Source organism: Hemitrygon akajei, chromosome 7 (genome assembly GCF_048418815.1).
Source record: "Hemitrygon akajei chromosome 7, sHemAka1.3, whole genome shotgun sequence".
NCBI lineage: Eukaryota > Metazoa > Chordata > Chondrichthyes > Myliobatiformes > Dasyatidae > Hemitrygon > Hemitrygon akajei.
In genome coordinates this window covers 122,882,862-122,902,568 of record NC_133130.1, presented here as the reverse complement: position 1 = coordinate 122,902,568, position 19,707 = coordinate 122,882,862, and the positions used below count along the sequence as shown (strand labels likewise).

Below are 19,707 nucleotides of genomic sequence, written 5' to 3'. Positions count from 1 at the left end.
GCAGCACACTAAATACTGGAGGAACTCAGCAGGTCAGGCAGCATCTATGGAAAAGAGTAAATGGTTGACATTTTGACACAACCCTTTAGTACTGAGAAGGAAGGGAGAAGATGCCAGAATGAAAAGATAGGGGGATAGAAAGAAGATATTTTATAGTAATTAAGTCTTTGATTTCAGTGCTTTAATTTTTGGAAGGGGGGAAACTACAGCACAGGATCGAAGTAAGCTGCAGAGAGTTGTAAAATTAGTCAGCTCCATCATGGGCACTAACCTCTGTGGTATCCAAGACATCCAAGGAACAGAGCCTCAAAAAAAAATTGGTGTCCCACATTAAGGACCCCATCACCCAGGTTATGCCTTGTTCTCATTGCTACCATCAGAGAGGAGGTACAGGAGCCTGAAGGTGCAAACTCGATGATTCAGAAATATGTATATATTTTCAGTTTTTTTCTGTTATGTAATGTATTGTACTGCTGTCTCAAAGTTAACAAATTTCCCAACATACGCTGATGATATTAAACCTTATTCTGATAATTCAAGTGTATTTGTGATCAGAACACTTCAGATTGCATTATGTACCTTTTGCTACAAGCTAATTTAAAAAACAAAAATTGGGCATGTAAGATTAGCAGTTTCCCTTTCATTATCTGGGATCAAAAACTTTGTTTTCTTTCCCCTCCAGCTCCAGAACCAAGGAGTGAATCCTGCTAACATTGGGTTCAGCACCCTGACCATGGAATCAGACAAGTTCATCTGCATCAGGGAGAAGGTGGGAGACCAGGCACAAGTAGTTGTCATTGATCTGAATGACCCAACGAATCCAATCCGGCGTCCCATATCTGCAGACAGTGTCATCATGAATCCAGCCAGCAAAGTGATTGCTCTGAAAGGTACTCATCTTACTCGAATAGCGAGACTGTCCTACCAGATTACATTAGGTGCTGTTTGCATCGATATTTGGTAATGATCATATACTTTCCTTCCTGCCTTCTTGTCTCAATTTAAGATGGTGAGTTCTTTGTTATGTGGCTGTAAAATCTCCGGTGGGTCTTTTCATTGTAAGCAAACCTCATCAACTTAACGTAGACATTTTCTCACTGGTGTATTGCCCAAATCCCCAAACTCCTTCCAAATGTACAGGTGAATCTCAAACTCAACCTGCTGAAGTCCTAGTTATGCCAGTTTTAGAAAGCAAGTAGCCCTAAATTTTCAAGCTTACTGACCATCACTCTGACAGCATGTTGGCAGGTCAGTGGGACCTATTGTTTCCAACAATGTGGTAGTTAACTACAACAGGAGTTCCCACACAAGCGTCCACTACAATAGCATAGTAGTTAGCACAATACTATACAGTGCCAGCAATCCAGGTTTGATTTTCGCCGCTGCCTGTAAGGAGTTTGTACATTCTCCCTGTTATCACGTGGATTTCCTCTGGGTGCTCTGGTTTCCTCCCACAGTCCAAAGGTGCACCGGTTGATAGGTTAATTGATCATTGTAGATTGTCCCATGATTAGGCTAGGATTGAATAGGTGATTTGCTGAGCAGCGTGGCGAAGGACCTATTCCGCGCTGTTTTGCGATAAATAAGTACATATCTTCAGACATTGTGTGTTCATTGGCAGATTTAATTTGCGGAACCATTTCTAGCGACAGGAAAAAGGGCAAAGGCGCCTCAAAGCCAGTTGCTTCAGGCAGTTGGAGCTTGCCAGCCATGATTGACAGCACTTCTAGAAGGAAAACTCTGATTTCAAACCTGCACTGCCTTGCGGCTATATAATAAGCTTTGGAAGTAAACCCCCAAGGGGAAAAATCCGGAGCTGGAGTCCCTAAGGCAGTCCTACATTGAGTTCAACACTGACAGGCAACTCCTGGCACCAGTGGTGCCAAACTGTATCAGTCTCTGCCATTCATTTGGATTAATCAGCTGCATGGAGAGGGAAAGTGTGCTACATGGGCTTGTTCTCCATATCCTACTGACTGGTTTGCATATCATGTAGACAGCTGACACACAACATCCGTGGTTGACCTCTGACCAGTGGAGGACTTCAAGCACATTTCTGTGCATCTAGTGAAGGGAAGAAGATCCAATTTTTCCTGGTAACCCAACTCTGCATTTAGGGTGTAGCTAAAAACATGAACTGCTCCTACCTTTGGGGAAGTTCCTCAGGATCAAGAATAACCTGTATCTGAACCACTTCAGGTACCTATATGTGAACTCCTGGGGAGTTCTGTAATTGAAATTTACATGTTGAAGCTGGTGCTGTACCAATTATTTAATTGGCATTTAATGAGAGGGAGGGGGAACAGCACGGTAGCATAGTGGTTAGCACAACACTTTACAGTACTGGTGACCTGGGTTCAATTCCCTCCACTGCCTGTAAGGAGTTTGTACGCTCTTGTGACTGCGTGGGTTTTCTCCGAGTGCTCAGGTTTCCTCCCGTGGTCCAAAGACTTACTGATTGGTGAGTTAGTTGGTTATTGTAACTTGTCCTGTGATTAGGCTGGGGTTAAATCAGGGTTTGCTGGGTGGTGTGGCTGGAAGGACTGGAAGAGCCTATTTCACGCTGGATCTTAATTAATTAATAGATAGATAGAGATTTTAAAGTATAAAAAACTTTGGAACTTCTGTTTTGCTTTGGCTCAGAAACTAAACATTAAGAGATTAGCTTTAATTTTCGCATTTACAGTCAAGTGTTAAAATGCGTGCGTTGCTTTGTGTCATGTGAAATCAGCAAAGATTATGCTGAGTAGCCTGCAAGTGTCGCCATGTTTCTTGTGCCGACATAGCGTCCCCACAACTCACTGACGATCATTTTAATATGGGGGGATACTGGAACACCCAGAGGAAACCCAGGCATTCTCAGGGAGACTGTACAGGCAGTGGTGGGAATTGAACCCCAACTGGTAAAGCAATCGCAAACTGCTGCACTGCCATGCAGACCTCTTTGGACACCAGGCTCAATGTATAGGACTACATGTGACCGGACGCTCTTGCTGTATGTCCTATCATGTAAATAGCCAGACATTTTCATGCTCAAACTGCTTGACCCAGGTCAGCACATTAAAATCAAGTCACTTCAGATCAGTTGAAAATAATGACTTAGACAACCAAATGGCCTGAGTGTTTGGGCCATCATGGTGGGTGATCCAAGTTTATTGAAATGTGTTTGTAAGTTGCTGATACTGGTTTGCCATCTGAGAATGACCCTTAAGTTCATGCATGCTGTGTCTTTTGTATGCTTTGCATTGTTGTATTGTAAAAGTGGTTTCCTGCCGAAAGCTTGCATTTCTCTTCTGGAGTGCCTTACTTTGGTTAGTATCCAGAAGCGGATTTACCTCAGCAAGATTTAGTGTATTTTTGCACTCTGCTATTATAAATGTATGTGTGTGTTGGTCAATTATTCTGATTTTGCTGTTTTGTGCATCCCAATGTGTGAGCTGTTTGAAATTTCAGCCAGCACACAGAATTTCAGTACGATTTCTCCCATTAGTCCACACACCAAAAGAGGTTCCTGACTTTCAAAGGAGATGTGAAGGGCAAGTTTCTTTGTAGAGTGCTGGGTGCCTAGGATGTTCTGCCTGGGGTGGTGGTAGAGGCAAAAACATTACACTTTTCAGAGACATTTAGATAGGCACATAAATGGAAGGATATGGGAATTGAGTAGGCAGAAGCGATTAGTTAGTCATTTGATTTACTAATTTAATTGGTTTAGCACAACACTGTGGCCTCTATGAACCCAGGTGACTTGTTATCCCAAGAGTGCTTTTGCATAGAAGTTTGATAGTTGGGTGGCAGGGTGGACATAAAACTCTACCAAAGGCACTGCTTCCCTCCGCTAGCCTGCAGGTCACCCTTGGGCAAGGTGTAGCACCTGCTTAGCTCCAGCCCCCGATCAGGGTCACGTGAAGCCGTGGGAGCAGGTGGTGGATGGTCGTATGAGTAGCTGGTCCATATCACAAATCCTGGTTATGTGACCATTGATGCCAGGCAGACAATCTCTGTAGAGTATTGATAATGGCTGGGTTCACCTGTCTTGAAAAGATACTGCCCAGAAGAAGGCAATGGCAAACCACTTCTGTAGAAAAATTTGTCAAAAATAATCATCGTCACAGAAAGACTGATTGCTCAGGTTATATGACAAGGTACATGATGATGAGTTGGATATTTAGTAGAAAGCAGAGCCTCTTCTATAACTAGCTACCAACTAAACCCATTTATTCCTTGACCACTGAAATGAAGTTAACATCAGGTGCCCTCGGTAAGCTCCACAAGAGCTTAGTTGAGAGAGGTAACTGCACCGTTATAGCTTGATTCTAAATCTACCTTGCCATTTTAGCAGATGTTTAGTCTGATACCCAAGTATCTCAACAATTACCAGGCACGTGTCATTTGCCATAGATGGCTGTGGAGACCAAGGCACATCGAGGCTGGTAGGTTCTTGATTAATAAGGATGTCAAAGGTTATGGGGAAAATGTAGGAGAATGGGGTTGAGTGGAATAATAAATCAGTCATAATGGAATTGTAGAGTAGACTTGATGGGCCGACTGGCTTAGTTCTGCACCTGTGTCTTGGTTCTAATGAGCAAACATTCCTAGTGGAGTATGGGTGTCCGTGCAGAAATAGCATGGTTACACTTCTGTGTGTCTTCCTGGGTGGTGATTATTGTCTGGGATCCTTGGGCAAATAATGGGCTGTGCAAAGACATCAGATCAAAGACCGTCCCTCAAGTGGTGTATGGCTTATCACGTCATGTTTTTTGGATTGATTGTTGCACCTGAGATTGCAACAAGCCCTTAATAAGTATTTGAGTATATCTATTGAGGGTTGAAAATGCCTGGATAATTTGAAGTACCAGCCTCCTCACAAAATTTGTGCTGAAGAAGCAGCAAGTATTTTGCTCTGCAGACTTGGAAAAATAATGGATGGGAAAGCTCCAGTCTCTACATGGTGAAAGTAATTACATTTTGTAATGCTTGAGATAGCACTTCAAAGCTGTAGGCACCAGTAATAAACAAGATTTGTAGCTCTGTAGTGTCAACCATACGCAAATCTTGCAGCTTGAAGCTGAAGTAATTCAACCTTTAATAGTTTTGAGATGAACAAACTGGATATCCATACCTACGGAATGTATTGCATTTGACTTTTCAAGCACCTTATCACTACATCAAGAAGTTTTCCAAGTGCTTGTGTCTGTCTCTGGAGGTAACTATGTCATGTTTCATTGCAGATTAGCTTCTAAACTTGGAGCTGCTTTGCTGTTGGAGTAAACAAGAATGAATTTGTAGCATGGTCACCAATTCCAATAGCAACGTAAAGATTTGATTGCAAGTCAGTTGAGGGTTTTTCAGAGTCACAGTCGCAAGAAAAAGTTTGTGAAACCTTTGCATTTTCCTGGTTTTCTGTATTAATTACTCATAAAATGTGGCCTGATCTTCATCTAAGTCAGAATAATAGACAGACAAAATCTGCCTAAATTAATAATTCAAGCAATCGAACTTCTCATCAATACTGAGTACACCATTTAAGCAGTCACAATGTAGATTCAAAAAAAAAATTATGTGAACTTTGGGGTAATGTCTTCTGCAAAAGCTATTTGGTGTCAGGTGTTCGAGTCAATGAGATGAAATTGGAGGCTGGGTTGTAGAGGTACTCTATCCGATTTTAGAAATAGGACACACAGGTTACTGACGCACCTGCTCTTGAGAAAGATCTGTTTATGTGCACCATGCCTTGAACAAAATGACTTTTAGAGGAGCTTTGAAGAATTGTAGAGATGCATGAAGCTGGAAAAGCTACAAAAACATTTCTTAAAAACCTGGGTGTTCATCAGTCCACAGGAAGGGAAATTGTCTACAAATGAAGGAAATTCAGTACTGTTGCTACTCTCCCTAAGGAGTGGGTGTCCTGCAAATATCACACCAACAGCACAAATCTCTAGAACTTGCCAAAGTCTGTGTTCATGGAAGGACACCATTTAGGAAACCGCTGCTCTCCAAATAAAAAAACCTCATTGCATGTTTCAAGTTTGCAAAAGACCACTTAGATTTTCCACAACTTTTCTGGGACAATATTTTGTGGACAGATGAGCCAAAAATTGAACTTTTTGAAAGAAATGCACACTGTTTAGGGGGGGGGGGGTAGGCATGGGAGGACACTGCACACCAACACCTCATCCCAACTGTGAAGCATGGTGGAAGGAGCATCATGGTTTGGGACTGCTTTGCTGCCTCAGGGCATGGACGGCTTGCAATTGTTGAGGAAACAATGAATTCAAAATTGTATCAAGGCCTTTTACAGGAGAATGTCAGGGTAGTGGTCCATCACCTGATGCTTAATAGAAGTTGGATGATGCAACAAGACAGTGTTTCAAAGCACAGGAATAAGTCAGCAACAGAATGGTTTAAAAAGAAGAAAATTCGTGTTTTGGAATGGCCAAGCCAGAGTCCAAATCTTAACGCAATTGAGATGCTGAGACATGACCTGAAGAGGGCTGTTCATGCAAGATATTCCAGAAATATTGATGAACTGGAACAGGTTTTATGGAGGAATGGTCTAAAATTCCTCCTGGCTGTTAAGCAAGTCTGAACAACAGCTATAGGAAACTTTTGGTGAATGTTATGGCTGCTAGAGGAGGTTCTACCAGTTATTAAATACGAGGGTTCACATACCGTAGATTCCGGACTACAGAGCGCACCTGATTAAAAGCCGCTGGCTCTAATTTTAGAAAGAAAATCAATTTTTTACTTGTACAGGCCGCACCGGATTTTCGGCCGCAGGTGTCCCACGTTGTAATATGAGATATTTACACAGAAAGATATTACACGTGAGGATTTTTAAACTTTTAATTAAATCCATATGGTAACATAAACAAATACATATTGCAAATGCTTTTTTTCGAACCGTGCCTGTAACGCGGCTACTTTTAAATATACGTTGCGTATACTTTTTTACTGAACAACATTCCAATATCTCCTAACGACTGGTAAAAAATATATATACTGCAGCCTACCAGGAAAAGTTATTGATCGCCTTTAACTTAAAAGCAGCGTTCGCTCAGATCCAATGCCGCTCGCCCCCCGCCATCCCGTTTATCGCAAACGGCATTTTTCCCACAAGACGCGGCGAAACCGGGTGTGACATCATAGCATCCCGCGATGTAGTACAGAAAACAAATATAGTTAAAACACTTCTAACTTTAACTAGAAAATGAATTACTAAGCGAAAATATTATAAACTAAATAACTGCCATAAAGGCAGCACAATGCTTTTCTTCGAGTGTTTTCCATGTTGATGAGGGTGAGTACAAATGACTGATTTACAATAATTTAATTGTGAAAGTGCGCTTGATTTATCGTACAATTTCATTGGACCTCTGTGAACTACTCATCAATTTTATTGGTCTACTGTTACGAGGCAAAATGTTTTTGGCGGCATGAAAAAAATCATGTATTAGCCGCTCCGTATTAAAGGCCACAGTGTTCAAAGCTGTTCAAAATGTGGGAATAAAGTAGCGGCTTATAATCCGACATCTACGGTACTTTTTCCAGCATGGTCTGTGAACGAAGAAACAATGTGTTCAAAAAAAGACATGAAAAGTACAAGTTTGTGCGTTATTCATTTGTTCAGATTGGGTTTGCTTTTATTGTGACTTAGATGAAGATCAGAGCAGACTTTGAGTAATTAATGCAGGAAACCAGGTAATTTCATAGGGTTTGCAACTGTAATTCAAAAGGTAATTGAAGAATGACTAGGAAATGACAAAACAGAAAACAGAGGGGAACACTCAATTTTATAATGCTACCATTTCAGAGAGGAATTTTATATTTGAGTTCTCTTGAATTCAAATTGTTCGCAGCGTTTTTGGTTGAGAATTTAAACCAGCCTAATTGGGTACCATGGTAGCATAGTGGTTAGCGCGATGCTATTACAACTTGGGCCATCAGAACTCGGTGTTCAGTTCCATTGTCCTCTGTAAGGAGTTTGTACATCCTCTCTGTGGCATGTGTGGGTTTTCTCCAGGTGTTCAGGTTTCCAAAGACATACTGGCTAGTAGGTTAAATGGGAATTGTGAATTGTCCTGTGATTTGGTTAAATCAGTGGTTGCTGGGTAATGCAGCTTGAACGGCCAGAGGATCATATTTTATACTGAATCTCTAAGTTCTTGAACCAGAAGTTATTACTGGTTCACCACTCTTTCAAGACAGCTTTCAAGCTAACTTTTATTAATCCTAGAGTCAAACCCAGATATTGGTCACTCATCTTATTGTGCAGCAGCACTTTGCACTGGGCCCGAAACATCAACTGTTTATTCATGACCATAGGTACTGCCTGACCTAAATTCCTCCAGCATTTTGTGTGTGGTACTTTGCAATCAGCTACTAGTCAGTGTTGGACATGAGACATGGAAAGCAGTGAGGTTGGAGAGATAAGACTGGTTATTGGCTTGTTCTGAAATTATATCTTTCTCTCCCTGCCAACAGCTATTGTACTACGTAAATCATTTGAATCGCTGTGCAGTGAGATGAAAATCTGGTCCGGATGGTGTATTAACTTTTATTTGTTTATGAATAATAGCTGGGAAAACGCTTCAGATATTTAACATAGAAATGAAGAGCAAAGTGAAAGCCCACACCATGGTTGAAGAAGTAACCTTCTGGAAGTGGGTCTCTTTGAACACTGTTGCCCTGGTAACTGAGACTGCTGTGTTCCATTGGAGCATGGAAGGTGACTCCCACCCACAGAAAATGTTTGACAGACACGCGAGCTTGGCAGGTTGTCAAATTATTAACTACCGGACAGACCTTCAACAGAAGTGGCTGCTTCTAATCGGAATCTCGGCACAGGTAGGTTCTTAAAACTATCTTTCTTGTTTTATTCCTGCCACTACTTGTAAGGTGTTTCTACATTTTCACTGTGACCACGTGGTTTTCCTTCGCGTGCTCTGGTTTCCTCCCACAGTCCAAGACGTGCCAGTTGGTAGGTCATTGTAAATTGTCCCATGATTAGGCTGGGGTTAAATCGGGGTAGGGGGGTTGCTGGACAGCATAGGTTGAAGGGCCTAGTCTGTACTGTATCTGAATACAAAAATTATAAAGGCTTGCATCCATTGAATCACTGTGGGTTTGATCTATTGTTAGATCAAGCTATTAGTGGTCTTTGAATTGTTATGGGCTGAAACCTCAAACGTTCCTTTGTGGTTTTGAATGTTAAACTGTTAGAAGTGTCATTTTCTGGATATTAAAGTCATAGTTATAGAGCATTACAACACAGAAATGGACTCTTTGGCCCTTCCAGTCCATGCCCAGCTACTCTACCTCATCCCCATAGCCCTCCATAACCCTCCCATGTACTTATCCAAACTTCTCTTAAATGTTGAAATCAAACCTGCATTCACCACCTTTGCTGGCAGCTGATTCCACATGCCCAGCACTCTCTGAAGAAACTCCTCCCTCAGGTGCTCCTTAAGTATTTCACCTTTCAACCTCAAACCAAAAAATGAATCAAAAACACCCAAGCACTAATCCATTCTACCTACACAATGTCCACATCCCTCCATCTTCCTTACATCCATGTGCCTATCTAAATCACTTAAAAGCCTCTAATGTGTTTTACTCTCCCACCATACCAGACAGGGCATTCTAGGCATCCACCACTCTGAATAAAAAAAACTTGCCTCTCACATCCCCTTTGAACCTACCACCTCTCACCTTCAATGTATGCCCTCTAGTATTAAACATTTCAATCCTGGGAAACATATTCTACCTACTCAACCTATGCCTCTCATAATGTTAAAAACCTTTATCAGATATCCCCTCTGCCACTCCAGAGAAAACAACTCAAGTTTGTCCAGCCTCTCATGATAGCAAATGCTCTCTATGCCAGACAGCATCCTGGTAAACCTCTTCTGCACCTTCTCCAAAGCCTCAACATGCTTCCTACAGCAACCTTGCTGTATCCAAATTGGTATTGTTTAAATGCTGAGATAGCTGAGGTATGATTTGTAATGCAATTAAGTATTTGAGCTACTTAAGTGCCTTGGGGTGGCTGAGGCAATGTGTCGATATTAATGCAAGTGTTTTGGTGACTGGCTTTTCCCTATCAGTTGTAATGTCAAGATTCCTGATGTCCTTCATTATGGTTTGTACAGTTTCACTCACTTGCCTTTCGATAGTACTCAAGTACTGAGGTACATATTGGAAGTAGCAGTTTCTGATGGAAAACAAATTGCAATATTAGTACACCTGCCACAGGTGAGGCTGATTAGCAAACAAACACCTCTAAGTGTTTTATTGTCTAAGTTTGTACACTTTAAGCAATGCACACAAAATGCTGGAGAAACTCAGTAGGCCAGACAGCATCTATGGAAAAGTGTAAGCAGTCAACGTTTTGGACTAAGGCCCTTTATCAGGACTGGAAAGAAAGAGGAGAAGGTGGGGGGAGGGTAGGAAGTCCATGGTCGTAGGTGATAGGTGAAGCCAGGGGAGGGGTGAAATAAAGAGCTGGGAAATTGGTGAAATAAAGGGCTAGAAGAGGGAATCTGATAGGAGAGGATAGAAGAGCATGGAAGAAACCTTTGTCTCTTCACCAATCTTCCTATCACATTCCTCCCTGTCCTGCCCTTTATCACTTTCACCAACTTCCCAGCTCTTTACTTCAGCCCCCCCCTCCCAATTTCACCTATCAGCTGCCTCCTTGTGCTTCTTCTTCCCCTTCCTCCATCTTACTGTGACTTCTTTCTTTCCAGTCCTGATGGAAGGGTCTCGGCCCAACATGTTGACTGTTTATTTGTTTCTATAGATGCTGCTTGATTTTTATAGATTTTCTTGTGTTGGTACACCTTAATGTTCTTGCCAGCCTGGCGATGTTCTGAACTGCAGTGTCCTTGCTGGCTCGCTGCCATGAGCTCTGGGGGTATTCGCCCTGCTGCTGAAGAGCAATGCATCATCGCATTAATGCTCATGCCTTAATGTAAAGTCCATTTCTGTGCCAAGACCATCTTCCAGAGCTGAGCTCTGCTATCTCCAACTACCACCTAAGTTAATGAGCTGCTGGCATCCTTGGCCACACTCCTGCAGAAAGTTTCTCTTTGTCGATACTTAAATTACTAAAATGTCCTGTAACACAGCAGGAGGGGGATAGGTTGTGTATGCTGGAACCTATCCAGCCAGCCCTGAATCATTCAATTGGAATTGTGATCTACATTGAAATGTCATTAAAATATTTTCCCCTCTCCCTCCCTTCTTCTCTTCCCCACTTTAGCCTCTTCTCACCTGCCTATCACCTCTCCCGGGTCCTTTTCTCCTATGATCCACTCTCCTCTCCTATCAGATTCCTATCTCTCCAACTCTTCACCTTTCCCATCCACCTGGCTTCACCTGTCACCTAGCTATCCTCCTTCCCTCCCGTCTTTTTATTCTGGGATCTTCCTCCTCCACACCTTCCTTTCCCGCCCCGATGAAGGGTCTCAGCCAGAAATGTTCCTCCAGTATTTTGTGTGTGTTGCATTGAAACCTCTACCTGCCCAAGCTGAAAAATGGTGTAAAATAGTCAGCTTATTTTCTGAAGTAGTGGATGGGCTGAGAAACATATATTTGTACTAACTGCATAACTTGGCAACAGTATTTATACCAGTTTAAGTACTTTAGGAGTGAACACTGTCCATTTTCTTGTCCCCTTGATAGGTAGTGCTCATACAGTGCTTCAGTTATTTTCTCCATTTGCAGCTGATGTAACAGTAAAGTTTCTTTAAATGTAGCGCACACACAATACTGGAGGAACTCAGCAGGTCAGGCTGCATCTATGGCAAGGAATAAAGAGTTGACATTTTGGGCTGGGACCCCTCTTCAAGATTTTCAACAGCTGAGTTCCTCCAGCATTTTGTGTGTATTTCCATCTGCAGAATCTCGTGTTTATTCCTTTCAAACTTTTTATTTTGTTCATTTAGCAAAACCGAGTAGTAGGTGCGATGCAGTTGTACTCTGTGGATCGAAAGGTATCGCAGCCAATTGAGGGCCATGCTGCAGCTTTTGCTGACTTAAAACTGGAGGAGAATCGTACACCGTCCACGCTCTTCTGCTTTGCAGTTCGCAGTCAGGCTGGAGGGAAGGTATGCTTTGTCAGCATTTTCATCTTCTAAATTGCTGACTTGTATCATGTGTTAAACCTAATCAATCTCCATGTGAGTAAGTCGAAGATTTAGCTGGATTATATGAGCTTGGGCTTTTCACTTTGGAGTGAAGGAGGATGAGAGATGACTTGATAGAAGTGTACAAGATAAGAGGCATAGGTATAGAGGATAGCCAGGGCTTTTTCCCAGGGTGGAAATGACTAATATGAAGGACAGTTTTATGGTGATTGGAGGAAAGTAGAGGGAGGGGGTATGAACAGGCCCAGGGTGGTAAACTAGCTAAAAATGTAAATCAAAAAAACCCCAAGAACTAACAGTCAAGTCAAGTCAATTTTTATTGTCATTTCAACCATAACTGCTGGTACGGTACACAGTAAAAATGAGACAATGTTTTTTCAGGACCATGGTGTTACATGACACAGTACAAAAACTACACTGAACTATGTTAAACAACACAGAAAAAAACTACACTAGACTACAGACCTACCCAGGACTGCACAAAGTGCACAAAACAGTGCAGGTATTACAATAAATAATAAGCTAATAGGGCAGTAAGGTGTCAGTCCAGGCTTCGGGTATTGAGGAGTCTGATAGCTTGGGGGAAGAAACTGTTACATAGTCTGGTCGTGAGAGCCCAAATGCTTTGGTGCCTTTTCCCAGACGGCAGGAGGGAGAAGAGTTTGTATGAGGGTTGTGTGGAATCCTTCATAATGCTGTTTGCTTTGCGGATGCAGTGTGTAGTGTAAAATGTCCATGATGGCGGGAAGAGAGACTCCGATGATCTTCTCAGCTGACCGCACTATCCGCTGCAGGGTCTTGCGATCCGAGATGGTGCAATTTCCGAACCAGGCAGTAATGCAGCTGCTCAGGATGCTCTCAATACAACCCCTGTAGAATGTGATGAGGATGGGGGGTGGGAGATGGACTTTCCTCAGCCTTTGCAGTAGAGACGCTGCTGGGCTTTCTTTGCTATGGAGCTGGTGTTGAGGTACAGGTGAGGTTCCCCGCCAGGTGAACACCAAGAAATATGGTGCTCTTTACGATCTCTACCAAGGAGCCGTCGATGTTCAGCGGGGAGTGGTTGCTCCGTGCCCTCCTGAAGTCCACAACCATCTCTTTTGTTTTGTTTACATTAAGAGACAGGTTGTTGGCTCTGCACCAGTCTATTAGCCGCTGCACCTCCTCACTGTAAGCTGACTCGTCATTCTTGCTGATGAGACCCACCACGGTCGTGTCATCGGCGAACTTGATGATGTGGTTCGAGCTGTGTGTTGCAGCACAGTCGTGGGTCAACAGAGTGAACAGCAGTGGACTGAGCACACAGCACTGGGGGGCCCCCGTGCTCAGTGTGATGGTGTTGGAGATGCTGCTCCTGATCCGGACTGACTGAGGTCTCCCAGTCAGGAAGTCTAGGATCCAGTTACAGAGGGAGGTGTTCAGGCCCAGTAGGCTCAGCTTTCCAATCAGTTTCTGAGGGATGATTGTGTTGAATGCTGAACTGAAGTCTATGAACAGCATCCGAACGAATGTGTCTTTTTTGTCCAGGTGGGTTAGGGCCAGGTGGAGGGTAATGGCAATGGCGTCATCTGTTGAGCGGTTGGGACGGTATGCAAACTGCAGGGGGTCCAGTGAGGGGGGCAGCAGGGTCTTGATATGCCTCATGATGAGCCTCTTGAAGCACTTCATGATGATGGATGTGAGTTCAACGGGACGATAGTCATTTAGGCAGGACACTGAAGACTTCTTTGGCACGGAGTCGATGGTGGCGGCCTTGAAGCATGTTGGAATGGTGGCGTTGCTCAGGGAGATGTTGAAGATGTCAGTGAGAACATCTGCTAGCTGGTCTGCACATCCTCTGAGCACTCTACCAGGGATGTTGTCTGGTCCAGCAGCCTTCCGTGAGTTGACCCTGCACAGGGTTCTTCTCACATTGGCCACGGTGAGACACAGCACCTGGTCATTTGTAGGAGGGGTGGACTTACACGCCGCCACATCATTTTCCACCTCAAAATGAGCGTAAAAGTTATTCAGTGCATTTGGGAGGGAGGCATCACCTGCACAGTCAGGTGATGTTGTCCTGTAATTGGTGATGTCTTGGATGCCCTTCCACATGGGCTATGTGTCGCCGCTGTCCTGGAAGTGGCTGTGGATTCGCTGGGCGTGTGCACGCTTTGCCCCTCTGATGGCCCGGGACAGTTTGGCCCTTGCTGTTGTTAGGGCTGCCTTGTTGCCTGCTTTGAAGGCGGAGTCTCGGGTCCTCAGCAGTGCATGCACCTCTGCGGTCATCCATGGCTTCTGGTTAGCGCATATCGTGGTGGTCTTGGACAGAGTAACATCATCAATGCACTTGCTGATGTAGCTGGTCACTGATGCTGTGTACTCCTCTAAGATGGTAGAGTTGCCATTGGTTGCAGCCTCCCTGAACATGTGCCAGTCAGTGTGGTCAAAGCAGTCTTGAAGAGCAGAGATGGCTCCTGCTGGCCAGGTTTTCACCTGCTTCTGAACTGGTCTGGAGTGCCTGATGAGCAGTCTGTATGCTGGGATTAGCATAACAGAGATGTGGTCTGAGTATCCGAGGTGGGGGCGGGGCTCTGCCCGGTACGCGTCAGAAATGTTTGTGTAAACCAGGTCCAGTGCATTCTCCCCCCTCGTTGCAAAGTCCACATACTGAAGGAATTTGGGGAGCACTGACTTAAGGTTTGCGTGGTTAAAATCACTGGCGACAATAAACAATCCATCAGGGTGTGCATTCTGCAGTTCACTAGTACAGCCTCCTTAGCATTAGCGCTGGGGGGAATGTAGACACCGAATATAAGGGCAGAGGTGAATTCCCGTGGCAAATAAAATGGTCTGCATCTAACAGCCGCAAAATCCACTAGCGATGAGCAGTATCTGGAAACCAGCACGGAGTTCTTATACTATTCTGTGTTGATGTAAACACACAAGCCACCACCGTGAGTCTTACCGGAGGGAGCTGCATCCCTGTCCACTCAAAACAAGGCGAGCCTGTCCAGCTGAACAGCGGCATCCAAAATTCCATCAGTGAGCCATGTTTCTATAAAAACATAAGCACAACAGACTCTGTACTCCCGCCGAGTATTTCGTTGGAGTCGGATATAGTCCAATTTATTGTTCAGGGAGCGGACATTGGAGAGCAGAATGGACGGGAGAGCCGGCCGGCTAGGGTTTGCTTTTAGCCTGGCACGGACCCCTGCCCGCTTGCCTCGCTTCCGCTTCCTCGCACATCTCTTACAGCGTATCCATCTCCAGCCACCAGCTGCAGGCGACTCCGAGGATTGTAGGCCCATTCCCCTCAGCAAGCCAAAGTTACGTAATTTGACCAGCAGATCTTCATGAAGGTTTGTTTTTGGGCAATCTCTGTACTGTTATCCATGTGCCCTAATCGAAAATTGTGTATCAAACTTAAATTAGAAAATTAAAGTAACACCAGGTCTGAAAGGCTGCTGCTGCCATGCCGCCTCATGGTATCCTGTAGTACTAACACCTTTCTTTACAATGTCCTTATTCCACCATCTTCCTTACTTTCATGTGCCTATCTAAACGTCTCTCAAAAGCCTCTTTATAATTCTCATGTGCTATGTTTAATCCTAACTTCTGAAACTTTACATACATTTCCTTTTTTTTCGTGACTAAGTTCTTCGCCTGCCTGGACATCTAAGGTTCTCTTATCTTTCCATCCCTGTTCAACCTTCTAATGGGAATGTACCTGAGAGTGTGTTTCCTATGGTTTGGGAGTCTAGGACCAGAGGGACAGAATAGAGGGACATCCTTTTGGAGCAGAGATGAGGAACAACTTTAGCTAGAGAGTGGTGAATCTGTGGAATTTGTTGCCACAGGCAGCTGTGGAGGCCAAGTCATTGGGTATATTTAGGGTCGAGGTTGATAGATTCTTGATTTGTCAGGATATAAAGGGATATGGGGAGAAGGCAGGAGATGGGGGCTGAGAAGGAAAATGGATCAGCCATGATGAAATGGTGGAGCAGACTCAATGGGCCAAATGACCTAATTCTGCTCTTGTATGTTATGATCTTTAAACACCCTCTACATCTCTGATGTAGGCTTGTAAGTTTATTTTAAGCCCTGAGTGTGGTAAGTGCATGGAACACTCTGCTAGGGACAGTGGTAGAGGCAGTTACATTAAGGATGTTTAAGAGATGTTTGATCAGCACATGAATGATTTTTTTTTAAAAAGGGAGGGGCAGTGTGGGAGGGAAATGTTAGATTGAATTTGGAGAAGGTTAAAAGGTTTACTCATTGAGGGCCGAAGAGCCCTGTTCTGTGAATCAATTCCTCAAACCTTGAGCTTGCTTTGTACCTATACTCAGTAGTTAAAATGAATATCCTGGCTTCTTCAAACCAACTTGTGAAATCTCTTGCAGTTGCATATAATTGAAGTAGGCCAGCCTCCTTCTGGAAATCAGCCATTCACAAAGAGAGCCGTTGATGTGTTCTTCCCTCCTGAAGCTCAGACTGATTTTCCTGTGGCAATGCAGGTAAGCAACCAAAAGCTTTATACTATATTAGACCTTTCCAGTGTTAAAAGGGGGAATTCAACTTGCATAAGCATACTGAAGCAGAAGCATAAATAACAGGTCATTGACCTGAAACAGCAATTGTTCCTCTCCTAACAAATATTGCCCTAGCTCAGGGGTGTCAAACTCATTTTAGGTCACAGGCCAGATTGAGCAAAATGCAGCTTCATGCGGGCCGGATCAGTCGGACGCATGCAAACGCAGCTTTCGTTGCCTCTGTTTTTTCAGCCTGCTCTCATGTGTCTCAGTCTCTGCTATAACTACAAAGTGTTTCACTTTACAAATTCCGTTTCTTATGAAGAAGACTGCCGAATAAACACTAAAAACCCTGAAATCCTGGTACCTGAATAAACTCAGCATTAGCCATATCATACGCTATAGGCGCTTCGATTTCTGGGGCCAGCTTTAATAGTAATTAGATATTATCTCGCGGGCCAAAGATAATTCCACCGCGGGCCAGATTTGGCCCGCGGGCCTTGAGTTTGACATATATGCCCTAGCTATTCCAGCAATTTACTTGGTGTGCAGTACAGTGCAAAAATCTTAGGCACATATATACATATATAAAGTATTCCCACCGCCACCAACTCTCCCCCCCCCCCCCCCCCATGAATGTTTTCATGGTTTATTGTTGTACAACATGCGTCTTTGCATCACGGTGGATTTAATTTTTTTTGACACTGATCAACAGAAAGACTCTTTCATGTCAAAGGAAAAACAATTCTCTAAAAAGTGATCTAAATTAATTACAAATATAAAACACAGAATAATTGATTGCATAAATAAGCATTCATTCCTTTAATATGACACACCAGATCATCACTGGTGCAGCCAATTGGTTTTAGAAGCCACATACTTAGTTAAATAAAGATCACTGTGTGCAGTCAAGGTGTTTCAATTGATTGTAGTAAAAATACACCTGTATCTGGAAGGTCCAACTGCTGGTGAGTCAGTATCCTGGCAAAAACTACATCATGAAGACAAATGAACACTCTAACTCTGCTAAAAGGTTATTGAAAAAAGCAAGTCAGAAGATGGATACAAGCACATTTCCAAGTCACTGAATATTCCTTGGAGTACAATTAAGTCAATCATCAAGAAATGGAAAGAATATGGCACAGTTGTAAATCTGCCCAGAGCAAACCGCCCTCAAAACTGAGTAACTGTGTAAGAAAGGGACTAGTGAGGGAAGCCACTTTGACAACTCTGGAGGAGTTACAAGCTTCAGTGGCTGAGATGGAAGAGACTGCAGATAAACTAACTGTTGCCTGGGTGCTTCACTAGTCACGGGTTTATGGGAAAGAGGCAAAGGAGAAAGCCACTGTTTTAAAAAAAAACACATCAAATCTCGGTTAGTGGGAGACTGAAGTAAGCTGGAAGAAGGTTCTATGATCTGATGAAACCAAAATTGAGCTTTTTGGTTATTAGACCTATGTTTGGCATAAGCCAACACTGCACACCATCCCTACTGTGAAGCATAGTGGTGGATGCATCATGCTGTGGGGATGCTTCACTGCAGCAGGCCCTGGAAGGCTTGTGAAGGTAGAGGGTAAAATGAATGCAGCAAAATACAGGGAAATCCTGGAAGAAAGTCTGATGCAGTCTGCAAGAGAACTGTGACTTGGGAGAAGATTTGTTTTCCAGCAAGATATTGACCATGTATAAAGCCAAAGCTACACAGGAATGGCTTAAAAGCAAAGTTAATGTCCAGAGTGGCCAAGTCAGAGCCCAGACCTCAATCCAATTGAGAATTTGCGGCTAGACTTGAAAAGGGCTGTTCACTCACATTCTCCGTGCAATCTGACAGAGTTTGAGCAGTCTTGTAAAGAAGAATGGGGAAAAATGGTAGTGTCCAGATGTACAAAGCTGATAGAGATATCCACACTGATATCCACACAGACTCAAGGTGTAACTGCTGCCAAAGGTGCATCTACTAAATGCTGACTTAAAGGGGGTGAGTAATTAGCAATCAATTATTTTATGTTTAATTGTAATATACTTAGACCTATTTGTAGAAATTTGTTTTCACTTTGATATGAAAGAGTCTTTTCTGTTGATCAGTGTTTTTTTTAAAAAAAAGCCAAATGAAATCTACTGTGATTTAATGTTAAACAATACAACATGAAGTCTTCCAAGGGGAAGTAAATATTTTTTATAGGCACTGTATATGGCTAGGGTACCTAAGATTTTTACAGTGTTGTATTTGTCAATGTAGAGCAGACAGTGAGTATGTAAATCTGGTAGAAATGGATGTAGGGAATGATGAAAGTAGAATGCCACAGGTGGGCTATGGGACAGGTGCAGAGGAGTGCTGGGGGAGGGGCGGGGTGTGGCACTTGTGCAGGCACACCCAGCCCTGAGACACCAGGCAAGGTTATTTATTCCAAACAATTGGTTTATTGATCATTACAGAATGTCTCTCTAGTGTTTCCCACTCCCTCCTCTCCCTTCATCCCTTCACCTGTCCCCAACCCTGATTTCCCTCTCCCTGCCCCTTCCCACTCTCAGTCCACAATAGAGACCCATATCAGAATGAAGTTTATCATCACTCACATATGAAATTCTTGCAGGGAACTATATTTTTTGGGAATGGGGTTAATACTTTATGACAGTTTGATTAATTATCAGAATGCTCAGTTTGCAATGTGATGCTTGACTGTCATAAAATATTAAGTATTTGCAAAAACATGAGAAGAAAATTGTTACCTTGGTCAAACAGTTCAAACAAATCTGGGACTCAAGTATGTGGAAGTTCGTGATTTTAAAGGATTCTTGTGAGTTTTTTTTTGTATAATGTAAAATGAATGATATCCTTAAGTACTGTGGATTTTTTCTTTTTTTTATTGGCAGATCGGAGCCAAATATGGTGTTATATACCTGATAACAAAATATGGCTACATTCACTTGTACGACCTGGAGTCTGGCGCTTGTATCTACATGAACCGCATTAGTGCTGAGACCATCTTTGTGACTGCTCCCCATGAGCCTACTTCTGGCATAATTGGGGTCAATAAAAAAGGACAGGT

General features: G+C 43.2%; 1 protein-coding gene across 3 annotated transcripts in view; it reads left to right on the top strand.

Annotated features, from left to right (window-relative positions):
• Positions 1-19,707, top strand: part of cltcl1 (clathrin, heavy chain-like 1) — a 146,149-nt gene that overhangs the window by 24,516 nt on the left and 101,926 nt on the right. For all 3 annotated transcript variants that reach the window (XR_012099692.1, XM_073051872.1, XM_073051871.1), the window contains exons 2-6: positions 683-890; positions 8,576-8,844; positions 11,946-12,107; positions 16,529-16,642; positions 19,532-19,705. Coding sequence is in view for 2 of the 3 variants with exons in the window: in XM_073051872.1 (XP_072907973.1) it covers positions 683-890; positions 8,576-8,844; positions 11,946-12,107; positions 16,529-16,642; positions 19,532-19,705 (927 nt within the window). In the remaining variant the exon portion in view is untranslated. The remainder of the gene's footprint in view (positions 1-682; positions 891-8,575; positions 8,845-11,945; positions 12,108-16,528; positions 16,643-19,531; positions 19,706-19,707) is intronic.